The 24,234-nt window shown below is 36.1% G+C and overlaps 2 protein-coding genes, 1 long non-coding RNA gene and 1 other non-coding gene across 8 annotated transcripts; 3 read left to right on the top strand and 1 right to left on the bottom strand.

Moving 5' to 3' along the window:
- The first annotated feature begins 274 nt into the window (after nt 1-274).
- Nucleotides 275-14,905, top strand: rib (ribbon). Of its 5 annotated transcripts, none has more exons than XM_008194407.3 (3): nt 275-522; nt 9,017-9,920; nt 12,427-14,905. In XM_008194407.3, exons 2-3 carry the CDS (start codon nt 9,048-9,050, stop codon nt 13,315-13,317), a joined length of 1,764 nt encoding a protein of 587 aa, XP_008192629.1. In that variant the 5' UTR covers nt 275-522; nt 9,017-9,047; the 3' UTR covers nt 13,318-14,905. The 5 variants fall into 5 exon arrangements, with proteins under 5 accessions (XP_008192629.1, XP_064214853.1, XP_008192628.1 ...); XM_064358783.1 differs by lacking the exon at nt 275-522 and adding an exon at nt 3,056-3,585; XM_008194406.3 differs by lacking the exon at nt 275-522 and adding an exon at nt 6,359-6,716.
- A 671-nt stretch (nt 14,906-15,576) lies between these two features.
- On the top strand, nt 15,577-23,256 carry SREBP (Sterol regulatory element binding protein). The gene is made up of 9 exons (XM_969102.4): nt 15,577-15,736; nt 15,799-16,574; nt 18,774-19,200; nt 19,249-19,612; nt 19,663-20,107; nt 20,159-20,336; nt 20,392-20,696; nt 22,565-22,726; nt 22,781-23,256. Exons 1-9 carry the CDS (start codon nt 15,673-15,675, stop codon nt 23,135-23,137), a joined length of 3,078 nt encoding a protein of 1,025 aa, XP_974195.1. The 5' UTR covers nt 15,577-15,672; the 3' UTR covers nt 23,138-23,256.
- Mir33 (microRNA mir-33) lies at nt 20,737-20,838 on the top strand. Its single transcript, NR_036285.1, has one exon. It is a non-coding gene; the product is annotated as a microRNA mir-33 (primary transcript).
- Nucleotides 22,564-23,958, bottom strand: LOC135267076 (uncharacterized). Its single transcript, XR_010335335.1, has 2 exons — nt 23,561-23,958; nt 22,564-23,483 (listed from the first exon to the last, which is right to left on the bottom strand). It is a non-coding gene; the product is annotated as an uncharacterized LOC135267076 (long non-coding RNA).
- Nucleotides 23,959-24,234: the final 276 nt, after the last annotated feature.

Raw genomic sequence — 24,234 nt, 5'->3', positions numbered from 1 at the left:
GCTCCTAAACAAACATTTAGCAACTCCGACTGTGAACAAATGATAAAAATTCGTCGGGGGCCTGCCGTCGAACGTGTCGAATATTTTCGCCACTGATCAACCGTTACGCAACGCTTCCTGCAGCTTCCCAGGACCTGTTCGCAGGCTGCTTCGCGAATGAATAGCAGCAGGAAGGGTCCGCGAATCGTCGAGCCACCTCAACTTCGCCTGCGTTCGGTTTTTGCACACGTCTCTCGTCGGCATATTCGCCTAACACACGTTTTGCAATGTTGCGCTGGTCAGGATTCAATTCCTGCTGATCACGGCCAATGTCCTTATGGTAGGTCGGCGGTCCTAGCGGTATTTTGCGTAGCGTGTGCTCGACCGGTCGCAAGGACGAAGTGCGAATTCCTGCAGTGTGAGTGGCGATTTTCAAACATGACAGCGGGCTCGAAGGACTATTATCCATTATGCATTTAGATGCAATCCTCTCTCTATTACTCATTCACAATTTTCATGTGCACCACTTAGTCCTTTCTCTATGTAAGTACTATTTTCACGTATTTGAGGTCCTTGATGTGTTTTTTCGAGTCGCGAAACCTTCACTGTGTTTACAGTGCGATTAAAAACCGCCTTGAAGCGAGAATTTTTACCACCGCTACAAATTCCTGCTATTTTTTCTAATCTCCCCGGATTTTATCTCCTAACTTCTGACTTTCGTGAACTTTGCTCTGCGATAAACCCATGATTTATTGTCATAGGCCTGAAAGCGTCAATTAACGCATCAAACTTATTTTTCGAACCGAATTTTTTATCTGCGACGAACAGTAAAGTCGAATAACGGCCGTTTTTCCATCCTATTGGATGACCGATAAAGAGTGATTGAACCAGGGATTTGGGAAGGTACCGTTGCTGCCTAATGGAATGTCATGTGCGATAAACTATATCAAAATATATAGAATAGGGGGACGTTGAACTTGGACTTTTTTCTTATTGCATGAATTGTGGGTAAATACACACAAACTGGAAGAATTTTCAACATTCGATCAATTCGCCGCGGAGGAATCTCGACTATGTGTTTGTCAAAGATGGCATTATCACTATAAAGCAAATAAGAAAATGTGATTATTTGTTTATTGCAACACTGAGATACCAACCGACTTCAAACAACGACTCGCTCTTTGTGCAACAAATCGCTTTTCCAAATTCGCCCCGTGTTTGCTTTTTCAATAATCGCGTCCGAATGTGGTCCAAGGCATTCGTATCGGTGTCAACAGCTTCTCTTGATACAAAATAAACATTGCAACTCTATTTTTATATAAAACAATTATCTATTGTCTGCCAGGGACAATTACCAGAACTACAAAAAATATTGGTGTAATTTTTCACATTGATCCAAACTCGTAAATTACAGGCATTATACCCAATAGACGTGGTACGTTTATAAACACATTATAGGCTTTATAAAAAGCACTTCGTCCCACAGCTTTTAGATTAAATTAATCTTTATTAAGGAGTTATAGTCTGGAAAGCATTATTCGCAGACTGTCTGCTCTCTAAAGCTTGCAGACTTTTCGAGTTAAAAACGGCATTTCAATTTCACTTTTAATTGTGTTTTTAATTACATTATTTACCGAAAAGTGCATTTTCCGGTAGAGGTATTGACGAACGAATTAGCGGTGCCCTTAAAAAATTGGCAACAAAATCAGATTTAACTTTGTGGGGTGAACCGGCGACCTTACTAATTGAGTTATGAGGCAAACGTATTGATATTTGTTCTATTACGTTACAAAAGACGTGTCCCAAATTTTTAGCAGTTTTGGGTTGTTTTGCTGAAAAATATTTGACTACGAACCGCCGGCGGTGATAACGATATCCGGTATTTGTGAGATACAGTAAACAAACAGTTTGCAAAACAAATTTGGTGATGTTGACTGTTGAAAATCACCAATTCAACAAGTTTGTTTTTTGTGGGCCGCCAATCAAAATTTGACCAGCCGTTCTTGGAAACGTGTTGTTGACGTCAATTATCCTCGTACAACAATGTCTGAAATAATACAAAATAAATAAAAGCGTAAGATAAACAAATTTATCTTGAGAAATTTTTGAGCGGTAACCTCAGTTTGGGTGCTTGGTTGTGTAATGGAGTATAAAAATGTCGATAATCGACTTGTTGGAAAATATCATCAACAATACAAATTAGCATTTAATTTCCTGGAAGCATTTAAATTGCAAATGGTCGTCTGATGACGTGTTGGCAAACGTGTAAATAATAATTTATTGAGAAAACGATAAATTTTAAATCGGCTTAGAAGAAGGGTCCGCTTGGCGATTGATTGGAGGCAAATTGGGGATATTGCGCCCACGCAAATCGCTCAAATTTTTCCCAAAAATAGGCCAATCGTAATTCGACTGTGTGAATAATTGATCTGAAAAACCTCGCCCGGTAATAATAATTAAGGAAAGTTCCTCGCGACCACGCAAAATCATTAATAAATTGTGTGTGCTATTGGAATGCTATTATTACGCACCGAAATAATGAAGCACATTTTCGGCGATATATATTTAAAAGCGGCTGTGTCTGCGGGGTTTTATAAATAATAGATAGGGGCAGTTTGCATGCCGGTCGGAGTTTTGGGACACGCATCCCACGCAGCGAACGATTTGCGTGAGCGATAGGGACTCCGATAAGCGCGCTTGCAGAATGCAAACGGCCTCCGAGGGGCCTTTGGAAATGCTCCACGTTGCATTTGACGGATGCCTCGCTCCGACATCGATCTGCTCTGATTTTCCTAATTTCCCGCCGTGGAAATGTGCTCCAGCCGATGGTTTGTAGTGTGCGTATTCCCTTGGTATTTATATCGATCTTCCCGTAAGCAAAAATGACGCACACGTTGCGTGTCCAGATCCAAACGTAAAATATAGCATAAACCGCATAAACATTAGGAAATAAAGCCACGTGTAATGGCTGAGGCTATTTTCGACCGTACGGTAGTGCATTTTTGCATTTCATTGTTAAACATTCGGTAACTAGGTCGCAGGAAAACCAGCCCAAAACACACACGGAAAATCGACAGGGCTATTAAAAGGTGTAGATCACCGGATGCTCGATGCCAAATTAAAAAGCCCGATTGTATCTTTAATTTAGGGGCTTCCGGTTTAACGGACGAAGGTGAAAGGTCACTTTATGCCAACACTTTTGCATTTTTTGCCTACTTTATTTTGTGGAGGAACCCGGATTTGCCAAACCATTTTGAAAAACTCGTTTGTTGCTACATCCTGTTGTTGTTTCTGCGTGAATTTAAAAGGCCGCTTGAGATAGTGCCAAGGCTGACCAAGAAAATTTTTCAAGCAATTAGGAACTTTCCACTGGTGTGTTTTGACGGTGGTCGATTCTTCGGCAAATTCGATAATGACGAAAAAAATAGCCCGCGGCCCGCCTCATTAGCAATGACCCCCCCAGTGAAAAACGCCGAAAGGGTCAAAATCCATTACGTCAGTTTGGAATCAATTTCCTCATAATCGTATCAAAGTGTTTTCGACCTTGTTGTGAATGTTGTGATGTGCGATGTGTGTGTATAGTAAGTCGCTAAACCGTATTGATATGTAAGTAGCAATCAATAATATGTGCGAGCCGTAATTACGTCCGGTTTTTACATTTTAAATCGGCTTTTAATCGATTCCGGCGAGGCACAGGTAGGTCGCTTATCGATAATTTGGGAAAGATGGCTCCTTGCGTCCATTGCGGATGTAAATATGTGAGTATGCGAGCGAGTTGGGTGAAGGAAACGCTATAAAATGCAGCGACCGGTACATAGTGGTTGTCCTTGGCCACCAAACCACACTTAACTTTTTCGTGGGGTCCTTTACACTCCGGTGATGCAGCCCCCCTTCACTCCCCGACACATCAAATATGCACTTCGCTTCGGTTTTGCCTTTCGATTCATGCGGATGTCCTGCAGGTGCAGCGAAAACGCGCAAATTCGGCGTCCGGAGAGCCAGGATGCAAATATTTACACAAATGTGGGCCAGTCTAGACGAAAACAGCCCGCCGAATGCAAATTTCGGCCGCTGAGGGTGCGAAATCAGGGAAAAATCACGACGTTTTTTCGGAATATTATCAATGGAGTTTAAAGAACAATAGCTCATTGTTTGGGTTTATAATATGTTTCTGCTCCTCATTAGGAGTCTCCTTTACTCTTCGAAATTTCTTTCGCTGCAGTTTGGGAATATTTAATTCCGGCATATGCACGCCCACCAACACACACAAGCTGTTCTTATTTTTTTATTTTATTGCTCCTTACACCTTGATAAAAAATTTAATTTTGCGATCATATAAAAATATCGCAAAATCTACAATGAATCATTTTTTTATAATGGTTTGAGGAAAAAATATTTTTATGTTACTGTCGTTTATTATCTTAATAATCTCCATGATTGCAATCTGTTTATTCACAGATAATATGCGCTTTAGTTTTTATAATTATAAAGGGTGAAATGTAAACGTTTACTGTTTAAAAATTGTTAATAATCGTTTAATCGTTCTAATTGTAATTTAAATTTTATTCGCGATTATCTTGACGTTTGGCAATGCAAAATAAATGGCAACTTCATTCTGAATTAAATTTTAATTTCGCTTTCTGTAATCTGATCGTAAGTGCACAAAAGTGCTTGCTTGAAGTCAAAAAATAGAAAATATTGACGGTACAAAAAAGTTAATGAAGACTATTGGTTGCAAATTTAAAATGAACTCCTTCCTGACGTATCATTAATGATTTTTGTTATCATAATGTACAGAAGTGATTATCTAAACGTGCAGTGTAACAGAGATAGGCAAAAGTATGGAACCAAGCGTTTTGTACCTAAACTATGTATTTTACGGAAAAACTCATTAGTACATCTTCAAGTACTTTACAAAAGTAATTATTTAAAAAAAAAATCCGAAATTTCTTCTAGTTTTCGAGTTATTAATTTTTTTTTCAAATGGCACCCTACTACGGCGATTTTTTTAATGAAAGATTATGCTCCAAACTCTTGACTTTCAATTTAATTACAATATTTTTAAACTAGTGTGTTTTCTAAATAATTATTAAATTTGCATTCCGAGCTTATTACGAAGATTTTTTGAATTTGGCCAAAGTAGTTAACTCCTTGGATATTTTTATTTGTAAAAAATTTGACGAATCAAATTATTTGAATTAAAATAAAAAAATTCGAAAAATGTTCGTAATGAACCCACTGGTTTAAAAACAGTACTACTGCATTAGAAGTCCATGTTAAACCGCAATCTGTAAACAAAAAATCTTAATGGCACCGAAGAGCCATTAAATTTTTTTTTGAAAAACTAAAACTAAAGTGAATTTCGAAAAAATGAAATGATCACATTTTTAAAGTACTTGATGATGTACTAATTATTTTTTCGTAACGTAAGACAGAGTTTAGATATAAACTGAAAAAAATGCAACTTTCTTATTAGTTTTTTTTCTAATTTTGAGAACGTCTTTTTGAATATTCCAATTCATGTGTATTTGTAGTCAAAACCATTGTGCCAATTTTCGAAAACTCATTTGTCATTTCAAAAGGCAAAAGCCGACCAAACGTCAAAAACCAAAAATATCAAAATAAAAAAGTCATGATAAAGATTTTATTTGCAAATTGAAACTGAACTCTTTTGAGAGGTTTCACTGATTTATCATTAACGATTTTTGTCGTCATGATATGCAGTAGTCATTATCTAAACGTGAAGTGTAACACATAAATTGAAAGAATGCACTTTCTATAAAAATATTTTTTTGACTTTTATTTTGAAAATCCAATTGCAAGCGTTTGCTATTTTGAATTTAATTACGACTCTTACTAAAAACTTGTAAAACCAGACTAAAGTCGCACAGATTTGATACTTATTTTTAAGATTGAATCATGATTTGTGCAAAAATGAAAGACTGCGTTGCTTTTACTGTTTAAAAATTGGTAAAATTCGTGCTAACATTTGTCTGGAATTGGTTGCGTGAAGTCATAAATAAAAAATATCGAACTCAAAAAAGTCAAAATTTTGCGATAGGTACGTTTTTTTCGTTAGTAATTTCTGCTAAACAATTTTGATCATTATCAAAACGTGAAGAGCAGCGCATAGACTCGAAAAATGCACTTTTTGCGACAATTTTTTTCGGGTTTTTGGACTTGCGGATTTGCGAATTTCGTTTCAATTGGTTTTCTTACCAAAAACTGGTCTAAATTTGGCACTTTTGAGATTGGATCATGATTTGCGTGGAAATGGTGTGTGCGTTGGAAATTAGTGTTTGGCTGCGTGGGGCGGGAGCGCCGTCCCCACCTAGTTCTAGTGCAGAAAAGGACGGAAAGAGTGCATCTATCGTATCTATTTGGCCCTAGTGCGATCCTATAATAGACACCTTACCCCGCGAGTCTGCTACTTACCCCCACCCGAAGTAGTCGCGATGGTCTCCCGCACCCCCGCTTGTTGCGTGTGTCTGATATCCCAACCCCCACTAAACGTGGGGTTTCGATAAACATTTTTCAGAATTCGTGCGGGCGTTTTGATGAAAAGTCGTGTTGGTGCGTGAAAAAAGTGCGCATAGTGCGTGTGCATTCGAACGTCATCATCGCATTTCGGTATCATTTCACTATAGTTTGGCCCGCTGCAACGTCATTCCTGCTCAATAGTTATTTTGTAATGACACCATCGCAGTGCCTTTAGGACTGCCCGGTGATCCCCAATCGTAAGTGATTTTTTCAAAATTTTTTTTGATTTTTTGATTTTTTTAAGAGGGTATTTTTAGCCTGTAGCTTTCCCCGTGCGCCCATTTTTTGATATCGTCGAATTGTATCTGTTTGTAGCGCGAATGTTTCTTTGGCGGGTGCGTATGGTATAAATAAGGGTTAGGCGGGGTACGGAAACGCTCAAGCCAATGGAAATGTCGTCCGCTTACGGGACGGGGTGAATTCGTGCCAAACTCAAACTAGCTTTTAGTTCGCCTTGTTCAGTGTGGATGTGAGGGTTGTGAGCTTTTGCCAGGTTGGATTCGTGCTTTCGTAATTATTTTATTTTTACCACCCCTGTAGCGAATTTTTTGCGACGCGCACCTGGAGCTCGATTCCAATGCGTGCCGAACACACCGGAAAATTTACTTTTTTGCCCCTTGCAAATCACACGGAAATTCTACATTGCATGCCTAATTCGGATATATCGCGCAAAAATCGACCGCTAATTATTTTTATTATTTACATGCGACGCGGTATTTTTAGGCAAAAAAGTGGGCACTAATTTCACAAAATTACGTCCCAATATCAAAAAAACCGATCTATTAAAACTTGTTTTGACTTTTCGTTGCTTTAAATTGGTGCTGGTTAGTGACGGCGTTGCAAATTAAATCTTGTTTGTGTTGTTGGACATAAATGGTAGGAAAACCACAAAAATTTGACGTGGGCCCGAAATTTTGATTTTTTTTTTCAATTTAAGCAACCAAAATTAGAAAATGAGATAAGTAACTGTAAACTTGATGAGAATAGTGTGGCCTTGTAATATATACACGCTTTCGTGGGTTTTATTTCAAAGGTTAGTCGAGTACTTTAAAAAATACAACGGAATGTAGTAAACAGTTGTTGAATGAAAGATCAAAATTTGATTGGAAATTTCAATTTGTTCCTTTTTTCGCAATCACTTAGACCCACTACATGTTTGACGTAAATATCCTTTCACGAAAACGGTTTGCGTTCTAAAATTTCTGAAAAAAATTGATTTTGACACAATGCGTTCTTATTTATTTTTTCAAATTAGTTGCTCCAGATTTTCAAAAAGTGTTTTGTATAAATTTTTGTCTTATCTATTAATTATTATTAATAATTAAAAAAAATAATTTGGGAAAAATGCATAATAATTGGTAATAATAGATGAAGAAGATGAATTCAAATTGAAATTTGCCGCCAACAAGTATTGAGAATCAACATTACTAAAAAATTAAATTTTTTCACTCAATACTTTGGGTACAGGTTGTTGTTTTTAATAAAAAGCTTGAAATCAAGTTGTCTTTGTTTAAACTATTTAATAATTTACCTAAATAATGTGATCAGGTTTTCAGAATGAAAGTTCCGTTTACGAGTTTGTCGTTTTTGGGATTTTTTTGACAAAATATTATTGATATTCGTTTAAATATTTGTAACCCTTAGATTATTGTCATCAAAAAATGCTTTATGGTGGATTGCGATTAAAAAATTACATAACTCAAAAAAGTGAAAAAAATTCTTGAATTATGACATTTTAATGTACACTACCTACGCGTAGTTCCATACTATTTGTTCAGCTTGTGTGGCATTTTTACGAAAAAATTCCCCACAAAAGAATTATTGATATTGTAATTAATTAATTTAATTTGTTTGTTTTTAAAAAATTCAAATAGAAGTGCGCAAACACCAGGCAATTATTTCTAAATTAATTCACACTAAACATCGGTAATGAATTAAAACGGCTACCAACTTTAACAAGATTAAATCTACTTTATTATTTAGAAATGTAATAATTACCTGTTACATTTATTCAGTCTAGATATTGGTAAAATTCGTATCATTACTGTGACACCAATTAAGAAATGGTAATAACAAAATAAAATTGGAAGAATGTTTTTATTTGTGTGAGAAACCTTGAATTTGTCGATTTGTTAACAAACGGTTTAGACTCTTATTTTGTAAACGTCTAGCGACGAGACAATTATCATTGCTAAAGTACCAATTTATCGGAAAGCAATTTAAATATAAATTGTTTGTACAATAGTTTCGCTTATTTTGTCGTCCGCTTTGTCTATATATTATTTACAGTGATTTGCTATTTTTGCATCACTTATCAAAAATTAAACACCCGGCAAATTCCAGCAAATTGCCGTCGACGTAGCGTGTTATTGAATGAAAATTTTAGTTGCAACACGTAATTGTTTGAGGACTCCTCGTATTGATTTTATTAGTACTTACACATGAAGGCAATGTCCTAGTAAATCACGGAAAAAATTCAGGCTGATTTTTGTTGCAGCCGTTGGAGAGGCAGGCCTGTCTCACTCAAAATGTGCGCAGCTCAACAGTACTGCCTCCGGTGGAACAACCACCGGTCAAACCTACTCACAGTCTTTGACGAGCTCCTCCAGAACGAAGCTTTCACCGACGTTACCCTTGCTTGCGAAGGTGGCAGTCCAATAAAATGCCACCGGATGGTCCTAGCCGCCTGTTCCCCTTATTTCCAAAACTTGTTCACGGACCTACCATGCAAGCACCCGGTGGTGGTCCTCAAAGACGTCAAGTATACGGAAATCAAAGCTATATTAGAGTACATGTACCGAGGCGAGGTCAACGTGGCCCAGGACCAGCTCGCCGCCTTGCTCAAAGTGGCCGAAGCCCTCAAAGTCAAGGGCTTGGTCGAAGAAAACCGCTCCAGCGGGGGCTTCTCCTGCAACCGCGACGAGGAGCCCATGGAGCACTCCCCCACGGGGACCAGCAACTCCAACTCCAGCGTCCAGAACGTGCACAGTAGCAGTAATAACTCGCCCCCGCATTCCACCAACAGCCACTACAAGAACCCCTACGGTGGGATGTACAAGTCGGGGAGCATCGACCGCAATCCCAGGATGAATCTGCCCATCTGGGCAGTGCCGGGCTTGCCCATGCCCTCGCACTCGAATACTGTTCCTAATCAAAACCACCCCCATGCTGCCGCCACCGCTGCAGCGGCGATGTTGAGTAGTTGTTATGAGGCGGCGACTGATATGTCGCCTTTGAAAAGGAAAAAATTGTCCAGTCTTCTCATGAATAGAGACACTCCGATTTTGAGGACTGTTCTAGGACAAGGTCAGGCGGATTCGTCGCAACCTGTAAGTCTGGTCTGTCATCCGGACAGCCACGACCAGCATTCGAACGGACCTGACCAAGAGCGCATGGAAAAGGTAATTTTCGAAAATTTTCAAAAAGTTCGTGACTAGGCCGGCAGTTTTTTTTTGCTGTTATACGTTTAGAACTTGGAATTTTAATTAAATATTTTTTGTTCTGCTCCTTCAAATAGACTCTTTGGTTAAAAATATTTTTTTACTGGGAGTTGTGTCACACAATCAAACAGAATTGCCTTTTCTATATGCACATTCCAGGTGGGGACTAAGTTGTGGACCACTCTGTATTTGGAGGAGTCAGTAGGATACACAGTATTTTATGGCAAAATCTGAATAATTTCATTTTTATTCTGCAATAAAAAAAATAGAAAACTGCAAGGAAAATTAATTAAAAAAGGATAGACAAAATAACACTTCATATGATTAGGATTTTGATTTACAAATACTTTATCTATGACGAAGGGCATGATTGGCCAGAATTTAGGAAGACTAAATTATGAAACTCGTTAATTTCTTTATTTCTTTTTTATTTTCCTAATGTGTAATATTATTTAGAAAATTGGGTTTGTTCTCGAAACAATTTGAAAATTGAATTTTGCTTGAGTAGAAATTTGTGCAAGTGAAATCATTTTTTGATAAACAACTTTTTATGTAACAGACTAGACAGATTTAACATAAAAACGATTAAATGAATACAAAAAACTGGGATTAAAGGAACCTAATTTTAAACTAAAGGTGAGCTTTATATCTCATTAAATTTGGTAAAAATTCAATCTGTATTTATCAAGTTTTGCTACTTTTTGTGAATTTAGAAAAGTCTTAGAAAATTGTATGCACCCAGAAAAATCTTCGTTGTATATATATTTTTATTTCGATTTATTTTGGGAAAATGAAGCAAATTATAAAAATTCATATAGCAAGAAGATTATTAATGAACATCGAAAAATAAAACACAAATTTTGTACACCAAATTTTCTCAAAATTTTCTATGATTTTCTCAAACTGCTTCCGATTTCACCTGATCTACTTAAGATTTTTCCCAATTTTTTAAAGTTTTACGTGATTTCCTCAAGATTTTCTCTAATTTCTCGGATTTTGAACAGCAATTTGCTCTACGTTTTACCCCTCGATGAACATTCAGTATTAAATTTTTATTAGAACTATGTATTTCTGTAAATTGTGTATTTGAATATGATTTTTTATATAATTAGTTGCAACAGACATTCACTAAAATATTTACAGAAAAAGGCAAAAGTATGGAACCCGACATTTTTTTATTAAAAAAATAATTATGTAGTACTTATGAGGGTGGATAATTGTCTAAAGTTTATTTATTGCCTATATTCGTTGTTCGTCGTAATAATAATAAATTGTAATTTATAATATTTTCACTTTTATAATAAGCGCCCTGAAGATGATCTTTTAATATAGGGTCGGAACCCGGGTAGGGAATAAAATTAACAATTATGTGGTTTAAACCTATTATTTGCAATCTATAACTATGATTTTAGTTTGTAATAGGTACACTATCAAGTTTTTTATGATCTATAGAATTTAACATTTTTTAAATACCATGTTTTTTTTATTAAATATAGGGCCCCTATGAATAAAATGAAGTAAATTCTTCTACTTGTAATTGTAAAAGATACACATAATTTATAGTTTATCAGAGAAAAAGAAATAAAACTAGACTCAAAATTTTACTCATATACCTACCTACTTAATTCTGTACATTAAATTTGAGTTTTGAACTCATAACGAAAATTTTCCGAATTCCACCAAAAAAATCGTCATACCTAGTAAGGTGCCATTAAAAAATTTAAAAAAATTTGTTCGTAATATAAAAGGATCACATTTTTAACGGAAATAATAATGTACTAATTGTTATTGTGCGTAAAATTACTGGCTTAGATAAAAAGCGTTTGATTCCATACTTTTGCCCGAACTTGTAAGATAATTTTGTAGTACAATAACAAAAACGTCATAGGCAGAGTCAAATAGAAATCTTAAAAACGTCGTTTTATTTTTTATTAACTCAATGTTTTAGCATTATTTAACATAATACACGTTCTGTAAACTTTTTCCTACGTTTTGGAAGTACATAGTTAAATAACTGTAGAAAAAAATGCTTTCTGTCCTGTGCCTGTGAGACAGTACATCAGTCATGCAACCTGAAAGGCAATATTTCATACGGAATATTTGTTAAATTATTTTTAAGGTTTTCATTTGACTCTTCAGTAGGTACAGTAATAATTTTTCGATATGATGAGCTATTTTTTTTCTTTTATGACCTAGAGCTTTGTTTTTGGCGCAGTCAGTAGTTTTGCTATAACCATAGATAAATGGAACCTTACTATAACGCCACATTTTTATCAGAATTCGTTATTTTTAACCTTAGTAGCAAAAGTTTAATTTTCTCAGAACAAAAGAGATGAAACTATTCAAGGGAAAACAAAAAAATTTCAAATCAAACATGAAAAGGTAGAACTTTGCGGCACTGAGTAAAACCCTACGGTTTAAATATACAACCATTTTTATACATTTGTTTACGAGACTAATTTCGCAGCACTTGAAAAACGAGCCCTCCGAAGACGCCCAATCCCCTTACACCGACTTCACGCTGATGAACGACGACGAAGAAAAATCAAAATTAGCGATTCCGTCCTCTTCCCCCCAGTCCTACTCCAGCGAAATGCGCGCCGTGTCTTCAGGAATAGCAACCTACGTCCCGAACCAGAAACCCGAATGGAAGCGCTACAAGCAATACACCCGCGAAGACATCATGTCCGCCATCGAGGCGGTTCGAAACGGTATGTCAGCCCTGCAAGCGGCCCGAAAGTACGGCGTGCCCTCGCGGACGCTCTACGACAAGGTAAAAAAGCTGGGTATAACGACAAGCCGGCCCTTCAAGCGGGGCTCCAACGGGAGCCCGGCGTGCTTCCCGTACGGGCTGAGCGGGACAGGGTCCCCGTACGGGGGGCACATGCCCGAGATGGACGATCCTTCCGCGAATAGCAACAACACGTCGAGTCTCTTGGAGGCCACGTTCCTCCAACACGCGTTCGAGGGACGTGGGGGAGATGACCGGGAGGCGTTGGCGGCGATGGCGGTGGCGGCGGCGGCGCATGCTGTGGTCTCGGGGCACTCGACGAGTCCTTCCAACCATGGGCATGCAACGAGTCCAAGTCCGAGTCCAACTCTGCTGAAATATATGAGGCAGAACAGCATGACGCCCTCGCCGGCTCCTGGCAGTGAGCACCACCATAGTGAGACTAACGGGAGTTCGGAGCGGGAGCATGACGATGACGATCAAGTGGAGGATTTATCGGTTGGGAGGAAGCAAGTGATAATGCCGCCGATGAATCAGGTGTCGACGATAATGAAGAAGGAGGAGCTGCTGAAGGACATGATCAAGGAGGAGGCTCGGCGGGAGATAAGCGTGGAGGAGGCGGAATAGCCTCGGCAAAGACTGCTGACATAGTTTTAAACCAGTGTTAAGTTTTATGATTATATATTTTATGTATTTTAAGGTTGCATTTGCAAAATGACTGAGTTCAGTGCAATATGTATTATCTGTGGTCACCCCACCCGTACTCACTTAGGTTAGCTACGTTAGGATTTTATCTCAGAGTGCCTGTTTGTTTAAGCCAAGTGCGAGACCAGCTCACATTTCCTACAAGTTCCTTCACGGAATGTAACTCGTAAGACTGATAGGTTTACGTCACTTCACTATGAGACTGATTCAAAGTAGAAATTGGCGGTCTTTGTGCTTGCACCACGTAACCGGTGTTTGTTGATCTTTACTGATCTTTGAAAAAAGATGTAAATAGTTTTGCTGAGGGGCATTAAGCCTGGTGTAGAGGAGCTGACAATGTTGACTTGTTGCGCGATTTCAGTTTGGTTCGGCCCTCTTTAATTAACCTTAATAGTTTCGATGTGATTATTATTGGCTTAAATTACAAATAATTGGTTTTGGGTTTTTAGGCTTGTATCTTACTGGATAGGATAGGTATTGTGTAAGATATTGTTTTAAAGACGGAAATTAGACGAGGGGTTGCGAGATCAGTTGTATTTAGTGTACGAGTGTCTTGTGTAGCACTATTGAGTCATTTGAAGCACCTCAAAGGTACATAATAATTGTCAGTGGTAGTTGCACGATGCCATAGGTCTTCATGATGGCCGTTGTATAGCCATAGCTGTGATTTTCCTAGACTGAACACATCACTAAATAACACATCCGTTTTTGTCGATATCAAGTTAGACTGACGCCAGGTCTAGTCACCAGATTCATTGCTGCAGCTCATCAATTTTATTAGAACCAAAAGTGCAATTCTTGTTGCAACACTGTATTTATTATTAACGATTACAAGACTGAATTAACGTTATTATTAATTAATTATTTTTCCTACGCGACTAGAACACAACAATATGGACCAATTTTTGAATGAAAATTCTACTTACACACATGTGCCTTTTACTCAGTCCAAATCTTACTGAATTACATTCCATTAGTTTTTATCAAATTCCGGTTTTTAGCTTCACAGGGTTCCCGTCACGTTTTCATTACACCTGAAGTGAATTTTCGCTAAGCACAGATTCCAAGTTGTATGTTGTGTTTTATTATTTTTGCCATGTTTTATTTAAGACTGATTATTATTATTATTATTTTGTTAATTGTTTTCCAAAGTATTTGATAGGTTTTTATCAGTTGTATACCTAGTACTTGTATTACAGATCTCAAATACCTAAAAGCTGATGCTTTATTCAACTACCTCAACATAAACAATTTATTTACATAAGATTTCTGCAAGTTGTATATATCAGATTTTATATATTTACATAATATTATATTCTTATTACATCAATACAAGTTGTGTGCTCATATTTTACTTTTTTATATTGTAGAAGAAATGTACTGTTAATATACATTTTTGATAATTTAATGATACAATATTATTTTATGTAACGTTATTGTTAGAAATAGTTCTATATTGCACTGCACCTATATGTAATGCATTACTATAAGTAAAATTTAAACATGTATATGATACGCGGCTTCACTTATTTCATCCCCACCACTCCACCCTTACCCACATAAAAAAGAAAAATTATATCATGTTTAGAAAATTTGTTAAAATATTTCTGAATTGGCTTTCACACTTTTGTAGACATTTTTCTAAATTCAAGATTTTTTTTGTTCCAAAAAAGTTTTATTCTCGAATTTCTATAAAATTTATTAGTTTTCTCAAGATTTAAATTCGCGTCGTTTATAGCATTTCTGGATACTCTCTTAGTCTCTCCAACTACTTTTTACTATCTCTACTGACGTTATCTTTTTAAATTTAAATATTATAGGTTTTGTTTATTAACATAATTATGCCAGTCAACTTTATCACTTTAGGCACAATTACCGGAGGAACACTTGTTGTGAACCCTCTGATATCATGATTTACTTTTACGACCATAATTTGACTAATTAAAATTATCCTTAAATGTGTGTACACCGGATGTGTGTATTGCTAGTTGCATTTTATAGACGTAAAATTATGTTTAAACACCTTGTATTTTTAAAAATAATGCATCTAGCCCCATCTATACCTCAGTCACCAAACTACTTACAATTAAGAACTGATAAACGCTAAAAAATCTGTAAAAGTGTAAGCTCACCAATAGATGTCACTGCAAAATTTATTTTTGACGTCACTGATCATCCGATTTTAAAGTGACATTTGATTCGCTGTTCAAGGTATGGTGATGTTTATGTGTTTTTGTGTTACATCTGTGGTTACAGTTGACTCAAAAAACGCAAAAAATGGATGAGAACATACCCCCATTTAGTGGGGATTTTAATCTAAATGAGTTACAAGGTATAGACGGTGAGTATCAACATTCATTTATTAAAAAATAGCACCCATTACAATTTCTTGCATCATTTTAGATATCCTAACAAACTGCGAAAACGAATTGATGAAGAGCAATGAGCTGTTCCCAGAAGATGCCCTATTTTCCCAGCTTGACCCTCTCTTACCCATGGACGATGTCAGCTTCGATTTGGGAAATATCAGCGAAACTACGTTTCTGGACCCTCAGACCCTCTCACCTCTCAAGCAGCAAAATCCTGTGTTCAACTCCCAGAATTTTCAATCAAATCAGTTTGCAAACGCCCAAAACCGGCAAGCTTTCACAACATTGAACAAGCCAGACGTGCAGCACGTCCAAAATCCAACTGCTGTTATCATTTCCCAATCACAGCCTCTTGTTTACTCCAGTTTACCAATCCAGCAAAACAATCAGCAACATATAATCCTACAACCAAATCCCAAATCCGAACAAATCACGAAAACGCAGCCTGTTATTGTACAAAACCTAAACCAAATCCCTTCTGATAAAATGCAACAGCTGTTGCTCCAAGCGAAAATTGTTAAAACTAATCCCCAACCTACTGTCATGTACGCTACTACAGCCGCTTCACCTCAACCTTCTTTGCATACTTTGGTGAATAGCGGCACTCAGATTTTGACCACTGGAATCCCTTTGGTCCTAGACACTGAGAATAAAGTTCCCATCAATAGGATTCCTCAAGGGACTGGGAAGGAGCCCAAGGTTAAAGAGGTGAAGAGGAGTGCTCATAATGCTATCGAGAGGAAGTACAGGACCAGCATTAATGATAAGATTGTCGAATTGAAAAATATCGTCGTGGGGACTGAAGCAAAGGTGAGATTTTTATCACAGATATTTGATAATAATATCTAATAAGTGGAGTAACTTGATTACTGTACAAAACCAAATGTTATATGCTCTATTTTTTTATTTAGAGGTGAACAGAAAGTATGAATCAAGCGTTTTTTGCTTAAACGTTTTTTTTATTTTTTTCGTTATAATTTTTTTTTATTTATTAAGATGTAATAACCTACCACTAAATTTGTATTTTTTTACCAACTCTTAGAGTGTAAAAAATTATCTAAAACAATACAAATTAAAACAGTTTAAATGGTATCTGAAGGGTATCTGAACGTTAATTTGCACAATAAGTTTGTCAACTCGACGTTGATAGTAAGAATTATTTATTATTCTCGTAGAAAGTTTTTTTGCTGTTGTTTGAAAATATTTTTCGTCTATTTTTATTGTGTTGTATTCTCGTAATCTGCGTGCTATTGTTTCTTGTGAATCATTACGTTGAAAATTAGTTTTTTCCGAGCGAAATCGCTTGAAATTGGTTGAAATTAAATGTAATTTAAAGCTAATTCGTCTATTTTTTATTTTTTACGGCAAAGTTTCCTGATTACTCAGAATGAGCCGAAATTCGGTAAATAGGCAAATAAATAAAAAGTGCAAAATATAATGCGGGTATAAAATATTTGTTACTTATATTAGTTATTTTGCTTTTTATCTCTTTATGTTTTTATTAATCTTTTCTTCGTTTCGTTTGGCGAAGTGTCATCTGGTTTTCGGCTCAAAATAGAGCTAAATAATTGAAATGTGGTGGTATAAGGTAGATTCAGTTTAGTTTGGGTTTTTTCGGGGAAAATTCTTAAAATAAGTAATCTTTTTCTTTAAGGATCAGCTAAATAACTCACAATTGTCTGAAATTATGTAGGCAGGTAAATAACACAAGTAAATAAAAAATAAATGTATGTGATTATATGTAATGCAGTTATGTTTTTATTTTATTTTTTGTTTTGATATTACACTTGTTATTCTTGTTATTGTTTGGCTTTTTTCAACGAAATCTTTTGAAATAAGGTAGTTTCCGGTTTAAAATAGAGCTAAATAATGCAAGTTGGCATAAACTGCTATTTTCTTCAATTGTTTCGGCGAAAACTTTAGAAGTTGGAGAATTTCAGCTTTTATGATAACCTAGATCACTCAGAATAATTGTCTAAGATCATTTCGTTTTTCTATGATTTTTTTTTCAAATAAGTTAATTTCCGACTCAAAATAGAGTTAAATTATTTCAATTTGGTTATAGTAACATGGGTTGGTGTTGTATAATGTTTTTTATTTTTAAATTTTTTCAATAAGTGAGTGATTTCTGCTTTGTAAATTACTCTAAACTGTCCAAAATAACTACGTAAATAACAAAAATAAATAAAAAATAAATATGTTATGTTATTTTTTATTCTAATTTCGGTTTCTTTTGTCGAAATTTTTAGAAATATGTTATTTTCCGGCTCAAAAATTTAGTTGTAATGATGTGATTTGGCCTAGTCGGCTGTTTTTTTTACTTTTTTTGTCAAAATCTTTTGAAATAAGTGAGTTTGCTGCTTTCTAAATTACTCAGGATTGTCTAAAATTAGGTAAACAGATAAATAACACATAAATAAACACAAAAGATAATATGTAAATTATTTATTTTATTTTGATTCTTTTATATTTTCTTTATGCCTCTTCGGCTTTTTCGACGAAATTTCTTCAGATAAGTTGGTTCTAAGCTAAGGCCTTTCAGAATTGGTTGAAATTAAATAAGCAGAGGTTAATACTCTGTAACATGTAAATAAATAAAAAATAAATTTGTGGATGTAAGTATAAAATAATTATATTTATAAATAATTAATCCGACATAATCTTTTGAAAACAGTTAGTTTCCGGTTAAAAATAGTGCTAAATCATTAAAGTTGCTTGAACTAAGATTATTTTGTCTAGTTTGGTATTTGTTTTTAGTTTAATTTCTCAAATATCGCAAACTAAATGAGTTTGTGGCTTAAACCCAAGCAAAATCGCTTAAAATAATCTTTGAAAATGTAATCTTTTTAAGATCGAAGTTTCATTAAATTAAAACAAACTACAGAACATATCAAAAATGATGTCACAAGTCATCACAGTGTAAAAGTTTAAAGAAAAAATACTTGTTTCCATACTTTTTATTCACCTTGTATGGATCGAAATAATTAATTGAAAAAAATATTCACACAGTTAAACAAATCCGGAATTTTGAAGAAAACAATCGAATACATCCGCTTTTTACAAAACTCAAACACACGTCTGAAACAAGAAAACATGGCTCTGAAAATGGCCGCTCGTCAAAACACTCTCAAAGATTTGCTAACGACGGGCAAAAATATGGAATATCCCCCTCAAGACACTCCTCCCCATTCGGACATTTCGTCCTCATCACCCGACCACTCCTTACCATCAAGTCCCGAGTGTTCGACATTTATTAAGGATGAGAGTGACGAAGAGACCGTTGGGATTTCCAAAGGTCTTTTGGACCAAACCCGAATTACAATGTTCATGTTTATGTTGGCGGTCATTTCCTTTAATCCTTTTGGTATCGTCCTGAAACAGTTTGCTTCCTCAGATCAGGAGGTGTCAAGTGTTGGACGAAATATTTTGTCGTCAGGTAATAGATAGCGAATTAAATGAAGCAGTAGTAAGTGATATTGTGTAGGTGACGGCCAAACGCCGTTTTCGTTTGGTTCCTCGTTGATGCTTTGGTTCATAAATCTGATGGTTTTGGGTTTTTGCTTGGCCAAAATGTTTGTTTACGGCGACCCTGTTATTCCGAGTAGTTCAAAGGAGGCGCAGAAATTCTGGCGCCATCGAAGACAGGCCGATATTTGTATCAAAGCGGGTGATAAACTCGAAGCAAAGCAGGAACTTCGGAGGTGTCTCCAAACTTTCGGTATAACATTAGCAACGAGTCGTTTCGAACTCGTGTTGTCGCTGTGCTGGCAAGTGTTCCGTCAAGTTATGCACCGGTTATGGATCGGGCGGTGGTTGTCTAGACACGTCGGAGGTTTTTTCGTCGACGGGTAAGCTTTAATTCTTCCTCGAAGATCACAGAAATGATAAATGACTCCAGAGCCACGCGATACGAAGCTCTGACTTCCTGCCGCGAACTTTCTTTGGTTTATCACGACTTACATCAGCTCCAATTGGTGGATGGGCCGGAAGAGACTTGTCATCTCCTCGGCTTGACAACTGCATTAAGTGCACTGAACTTGGCCGAAGCGGCGAAACCCAAAATGAAGTCGGTTCAAATGATCGACATTTACGTCGCCTTGGCTTTGAGGATTAAAGCCTCGTGTTTGAATATTTTACAAGGGATCCAGAGATATTACCTAGGTCTGGCGAAGTTAGCATCGACCAATTCTTGCGATCCGATTCCGCCGAGGTTGCAGTGGCTGTTGACTCCTCACGGGTTCAAGTTTTTCCTTTCGCAGAGGTTTCTCTACGATGCCAAAGCCACGAATTTGCCTTTTAGTTGTATTGGCAACGTTTCCGATCCCTTGTCCTTCGCTATGAAGGTTTGTTTTAATTTATGGGGGTTTTACGGGGAATGAACGATGTTTTTCTAGTCGTATAGAGAACATTTACTGGAAACTGCACTACAAACTTTAACGACTCCCGGTAATAAAAATGACGTATATGAAGACAAAAAGACGGACATTACGGACGTGTCAACTTACGTCCATTTGTTGCTTGAAAATGTTGCCACCGATGTACACACAGTTTTTAATTCGAGTCAGGCGCACAGTAGGTTTTCCCTACTTTAAACATAAACGCCGTATTTATGTAATTTTTTCCCAAGGTAATTGTGACGAAATAGCCCACTGGTGGACTTCAGTCGTCGATGTGGCCTCTCATTGGCTCCTTGGAGAGGAGAACATCGATGATGTGTATAAAAAAGTTGAAAATATACCAGAATCATTGTTACATCTCGAAAATCCGCTTCCTAAAGCCGTGATTGGCGCCTTTGTGGCTAGGAAAAATTATCTTACTGCTGGATCGAGTGTTTCGCATAAGAAAATTCTGAAGCAGTGTGATCACGCCAGTCAGTTGTTAACCGACAGTCTGACCTATTCCAGCTGCAAATCACAGGATAATTTGATTTTGGTTAGTATTTTATTTTTATTATAGAATCTTTGAGAAGAAAAGAAGATGAATATTATGATCTTAGGTGCATTGTAGTTGCATTGCATGTTATTCAAAGTGCAGTGTCTCTCCAGTGCAACTTAGCGCATAATTTCACACCTCTGGAACCGTTAGCTTTAGTTGGAGGTCTCAGAAGCCGGTCAGTGTAAGTTAAAATTTTTCTCAAAATGACTTATTTGGCGGTCCACGGGAAATATATAAAATTTGTTATAAGTCTGGTTATGTGTACAATGTGTAGACATAAATGCGGGCTGTGTATCTAATTAAGTTTAAAATATTTTTTAATTTAAAATTTACAATTAAACATTAAGTGAAAATGTAGGTACGCTTTTGTTATCATCAGAAGATAAACTTTTTGCAGTGGATTCAAATATTTAACTCACTGATATTTAAGATTGAATTATTTTGACGATTAAATGGCATGTGACTTTGGTCAGATTTTTTGCAAAAGTATTTTACCAAACAATGCATAATTCGTGGCAGACACCATTAAAACGTTTCACAATTTTTTTGTTTGGATCAGAAATTATGATTTTATAATGGTGGTTTTAATGTATTTTTGTTGCACTTTTGTGGTTTTTATATTATAATTTTGAAGAAACAATAGCATATTTTATTCGAAGTATAAACGCTGTATCTGCTTCGCCTGATTTAAACCTATCATAAGTTTTCTTCTACGCTTAATAATGACTAATAATAATTAATTGCCTGTCTGTTTTATATTTTGCGTATCAATTTTGATGAGATTTAAGTTGTCCTAACTAACTGAAATTTTGCATACATACGTAATCTCCGGGAAATTTTAATATTTGCATTTTTTAATTCATAATTTACACTTAACAATTTATTGTTATAGGCAATTAACAATATTTCGGCACCTTATTAACCTTTGAAGTTATTTATTTCGATAGAGCAGAAAATATCCTGCAGGCTGTTGTGGTTTTTAAGGGCTGAATTACCCCTTACCTCACGAAGATGTATTGACTTCTAAAAAATTAAAACTTACAATTTGGCTCAGTTATTGCAGAAGTTTTTATAAATCTTGGCAGTAAAAATGTGCTCTGATTGAAACGCATGAATTATTTTTTAGAATATTTCTTTAATAATTACTATTTATGTAAGTACAATATGTGATTGATTCTTTATGAGACGAGAAGTGAATCGTATAAAGATATGATTTTCTGTTAGATTGCTTTACTTGTGATTTAAAGCTTCTCAATATGAACAGTCGGACATAAAAAAATTTAACTATTTTTTTATATTTTTTTTCTGGTTAGCTCGGTTGAGTTACGGTTGAAGTTTATTTGTATGTTCTGTTTAATAAAGATTTTGTTTTTCATCTTTACAGATCTGCTATTTTTGTACAGATTTTTAAAAACTTTTATTTAAACTTGTTTTGTTGTCTGTTTGTTTGTTTCACATTTTTCGAGCCAAATTTGAGAGGGCTCCGGTTGTCCGAATGAATTGAAATTTTGCATACTTACGTAATCTACGCGACAATGCAATTCTATATATTTAATTACTCTATAAAGAGGTTAAATGCGGTGTTGAAGTTGAAGTGTTAAAGAAAAAAAACTTCTACAAAAATACTATTTTTCTTTTGAAGGAGAATATTTTTGCTTAGAAGTAAAGATTTTTTTTGTACATTTTTTAAATAATAGTTATTTATGTAACAAGTCCGTTTGCGGACTTGTTACATAGTTTTTTTATAAATTCTTAGTTATCTTATTTTTAATATTGCTTGACTGATTGGCTTCTGAGCCCTCCGATGGGACAACTCTTGTTGGCTCAAAAATTTGTGGAAATTTTTTTGAGTAAAAAAATTGCAGTTGTGTCAACTGCTGGTGTGCGACTGGATCCTTGAAACCAGAACGTCCCTTTGGGAGGACTCAGTTGAGGCATCAACAACGCCGATCCCAGTCCCTAACAATGTCCTAACGGCGTTCCAAAAAGATTTATCTTCATTGCGAACCCTAGCCCAAAATATTCCCGTAAGTTTGTCTAAAATCGCCCTTTCAGGTTTTTTTGATTCGGTTTATTTAAAGAGCGCGTTGCCTCGGGTCTTTCTGTACGAAGCTACCGCCCGCTTGATGGCGGGTGCAGCCCCAGGCCGCACTCAGCAGCTCCTCGATCGCAGTTTGCGACAGCGTCACGCTCGTTCGTCGATGATTTGCGGCAAAGGCGATAAAAACCAACAGGATGTTGGAGGAGAGCGCCAACACGCGACGGCTTTGTATATGGCTTGCAAACATTTGCCCGGTCAATTGATGTCATCGCCTGGAGAAAGGGCCGGAATGTTGGTCGAAGCAGCGAAAACTATGGAACGAATCGGCGATAAAAAGAAACTGCAGGAATGCTATAAGCTGATGAAGACACTCGGTGCCAACTCGGCCACGAATTAGCGTAGTTAATTTTTATAGCGGGCGTAAAACGTGATGTTTATGTCGGGTTTTGATTTTAATTATTTGATGTGACAATATTTATTTTGTACAAATTCTTTTTAATAAATAGTGTGTGAGAAGGGCGTTTTTGATTGGGGCCTTGCGGCAAAGTGCGTTATATTTAATCTGAATGGGTCTTAAAAAGCGATCAAGTGTCGTTAGCAGCTGGAGAGGTCGGAATTAAGGGAACGTCGTGTGGTTAATAGGTGCGCACTCGCCTTTCGTACCACTAAGTTTCGGTTCAATTAGCTTGCCATCTTGAAATAAAATGAAACAAGCCGTTTGTTTACATGACGGTGCTTTGCTCCTGGAAAAACGTATGTGAAGTTTATTGCGGTTGGAATAAGGAGACATTGCGAAAACGGTTAGCTTTCTTGTATTTACCTTTTGGATTTATTTTTCATAAAGTTGAAGAGGAGGCGGTATATCAACCTCTCAAAACCAATAAATGTGTTGACATGATGTCTCAGTAGCACTGTTTGAACAAGAACCTTCTATAGATTGCGGAATACCGAGATATTGCCTGTTGGATGTTGAACTGTATACTTTTTTTAAATTAGAACTTCTTATCACCGCAAACGCGAAACATATAAACCATTCATTTTATATGTTAAATGTTGCTATTAAACCATCAGTTTTTTATACAATTATCAACTCGATTTAACATTACAGTTGGTATGGTAAGTATTATTATACTAGGCGACTATAAAATTTTGGAGTTACTGGCATTCTTGCTAGTTTCTTATACGGAGGCATTCATGTGACGCCTATGACAAAAAATATGACATTTATATAGGTAAGGATTTAAATTTGAATGACTGGAAAAATCACAATTTTTAATAGTGCCCGGTATTAGCAAATCGTTCTTTTCCACTCTGTATATTTTTTAAACTATAAATAAAAAGATATTTATATTACGTCTTGACTCATTGCGAAATGAGATATACAGGGTGTATCAGAAATACGTGTGTTGACACGTAATAAAAGCCATGTCATCAAATACATCAACTTTCTAAATTACTTTTTGCAAAATTCTTATTTATTATTTTCACTGTTTG

This window comes from Tribolium castaneum, chromosome 9 (genome assembly GCF_031307605.1).
Source record: "Tribolium castaneum strain GA2 chromosome 9, icTriCast1.1, whole genome shotgun sequence".
NCBI classification, from domain to species: Eukaryota; Metazoa; Arthropoda; class Insecta; order Coleoptera; family Tenebrionidae; genus Tribolium; species Tribolium castaneum.
This window is presented reverse-complemented; position numbering and strand designations above follow the sequence as displayed.

What these genes read in the sequence shown, in the direction of transcription:
- rib (XM_064358783.1), top strand. Translation starts at nt 3,548, where the DNA reads ATGTGTGTGTATAGTAAGTCGCTAAACCGTATTGATAT. An exon ending in TCGCTAAACCGTATTGATAT is followed by an intron (nt 3,586 to 9,016) that starts GTAAGTAGCAAT and finishes TTTTTGTTGCAG; the next exon opens with CCGTTGGAGAGGCAGGCCTG. An exon ending in ACCAAGAGCGCATGGAAAAG is followed by an intron (nt 9,921 to 12,426) that starts GTAATTTTCGAA and finishes CTAATTTCGCAG; the next exon opens with CACTTGAAAAACGAGCCCTC.
- SREBP (XM_969102.4), top strand. Translation starts at nt 15,673, where the DNA reads ATGGATGAGAACATACCCCCATTTAGTGGGGATTTTAATCTAAATGAG. An exon ending in ACGAAATATTTTGTCGTCAG is followed by an intron (nt 19,201 to 19,248) that starts GTAATAGATAGC and finishes GATATTGTGTAG; the next exon opens with GTGACGGCCAAACGCCGTTT. An exon ending in CCCTAGCCCAAAATATTCCC is followed by an intron (nt 22,727 to 22,780) that starts GTAAGTTTGTCT and finishes GTTTATTTAAAG; the next exon opens with AGCGCGTTGCCTCGGGTCTT.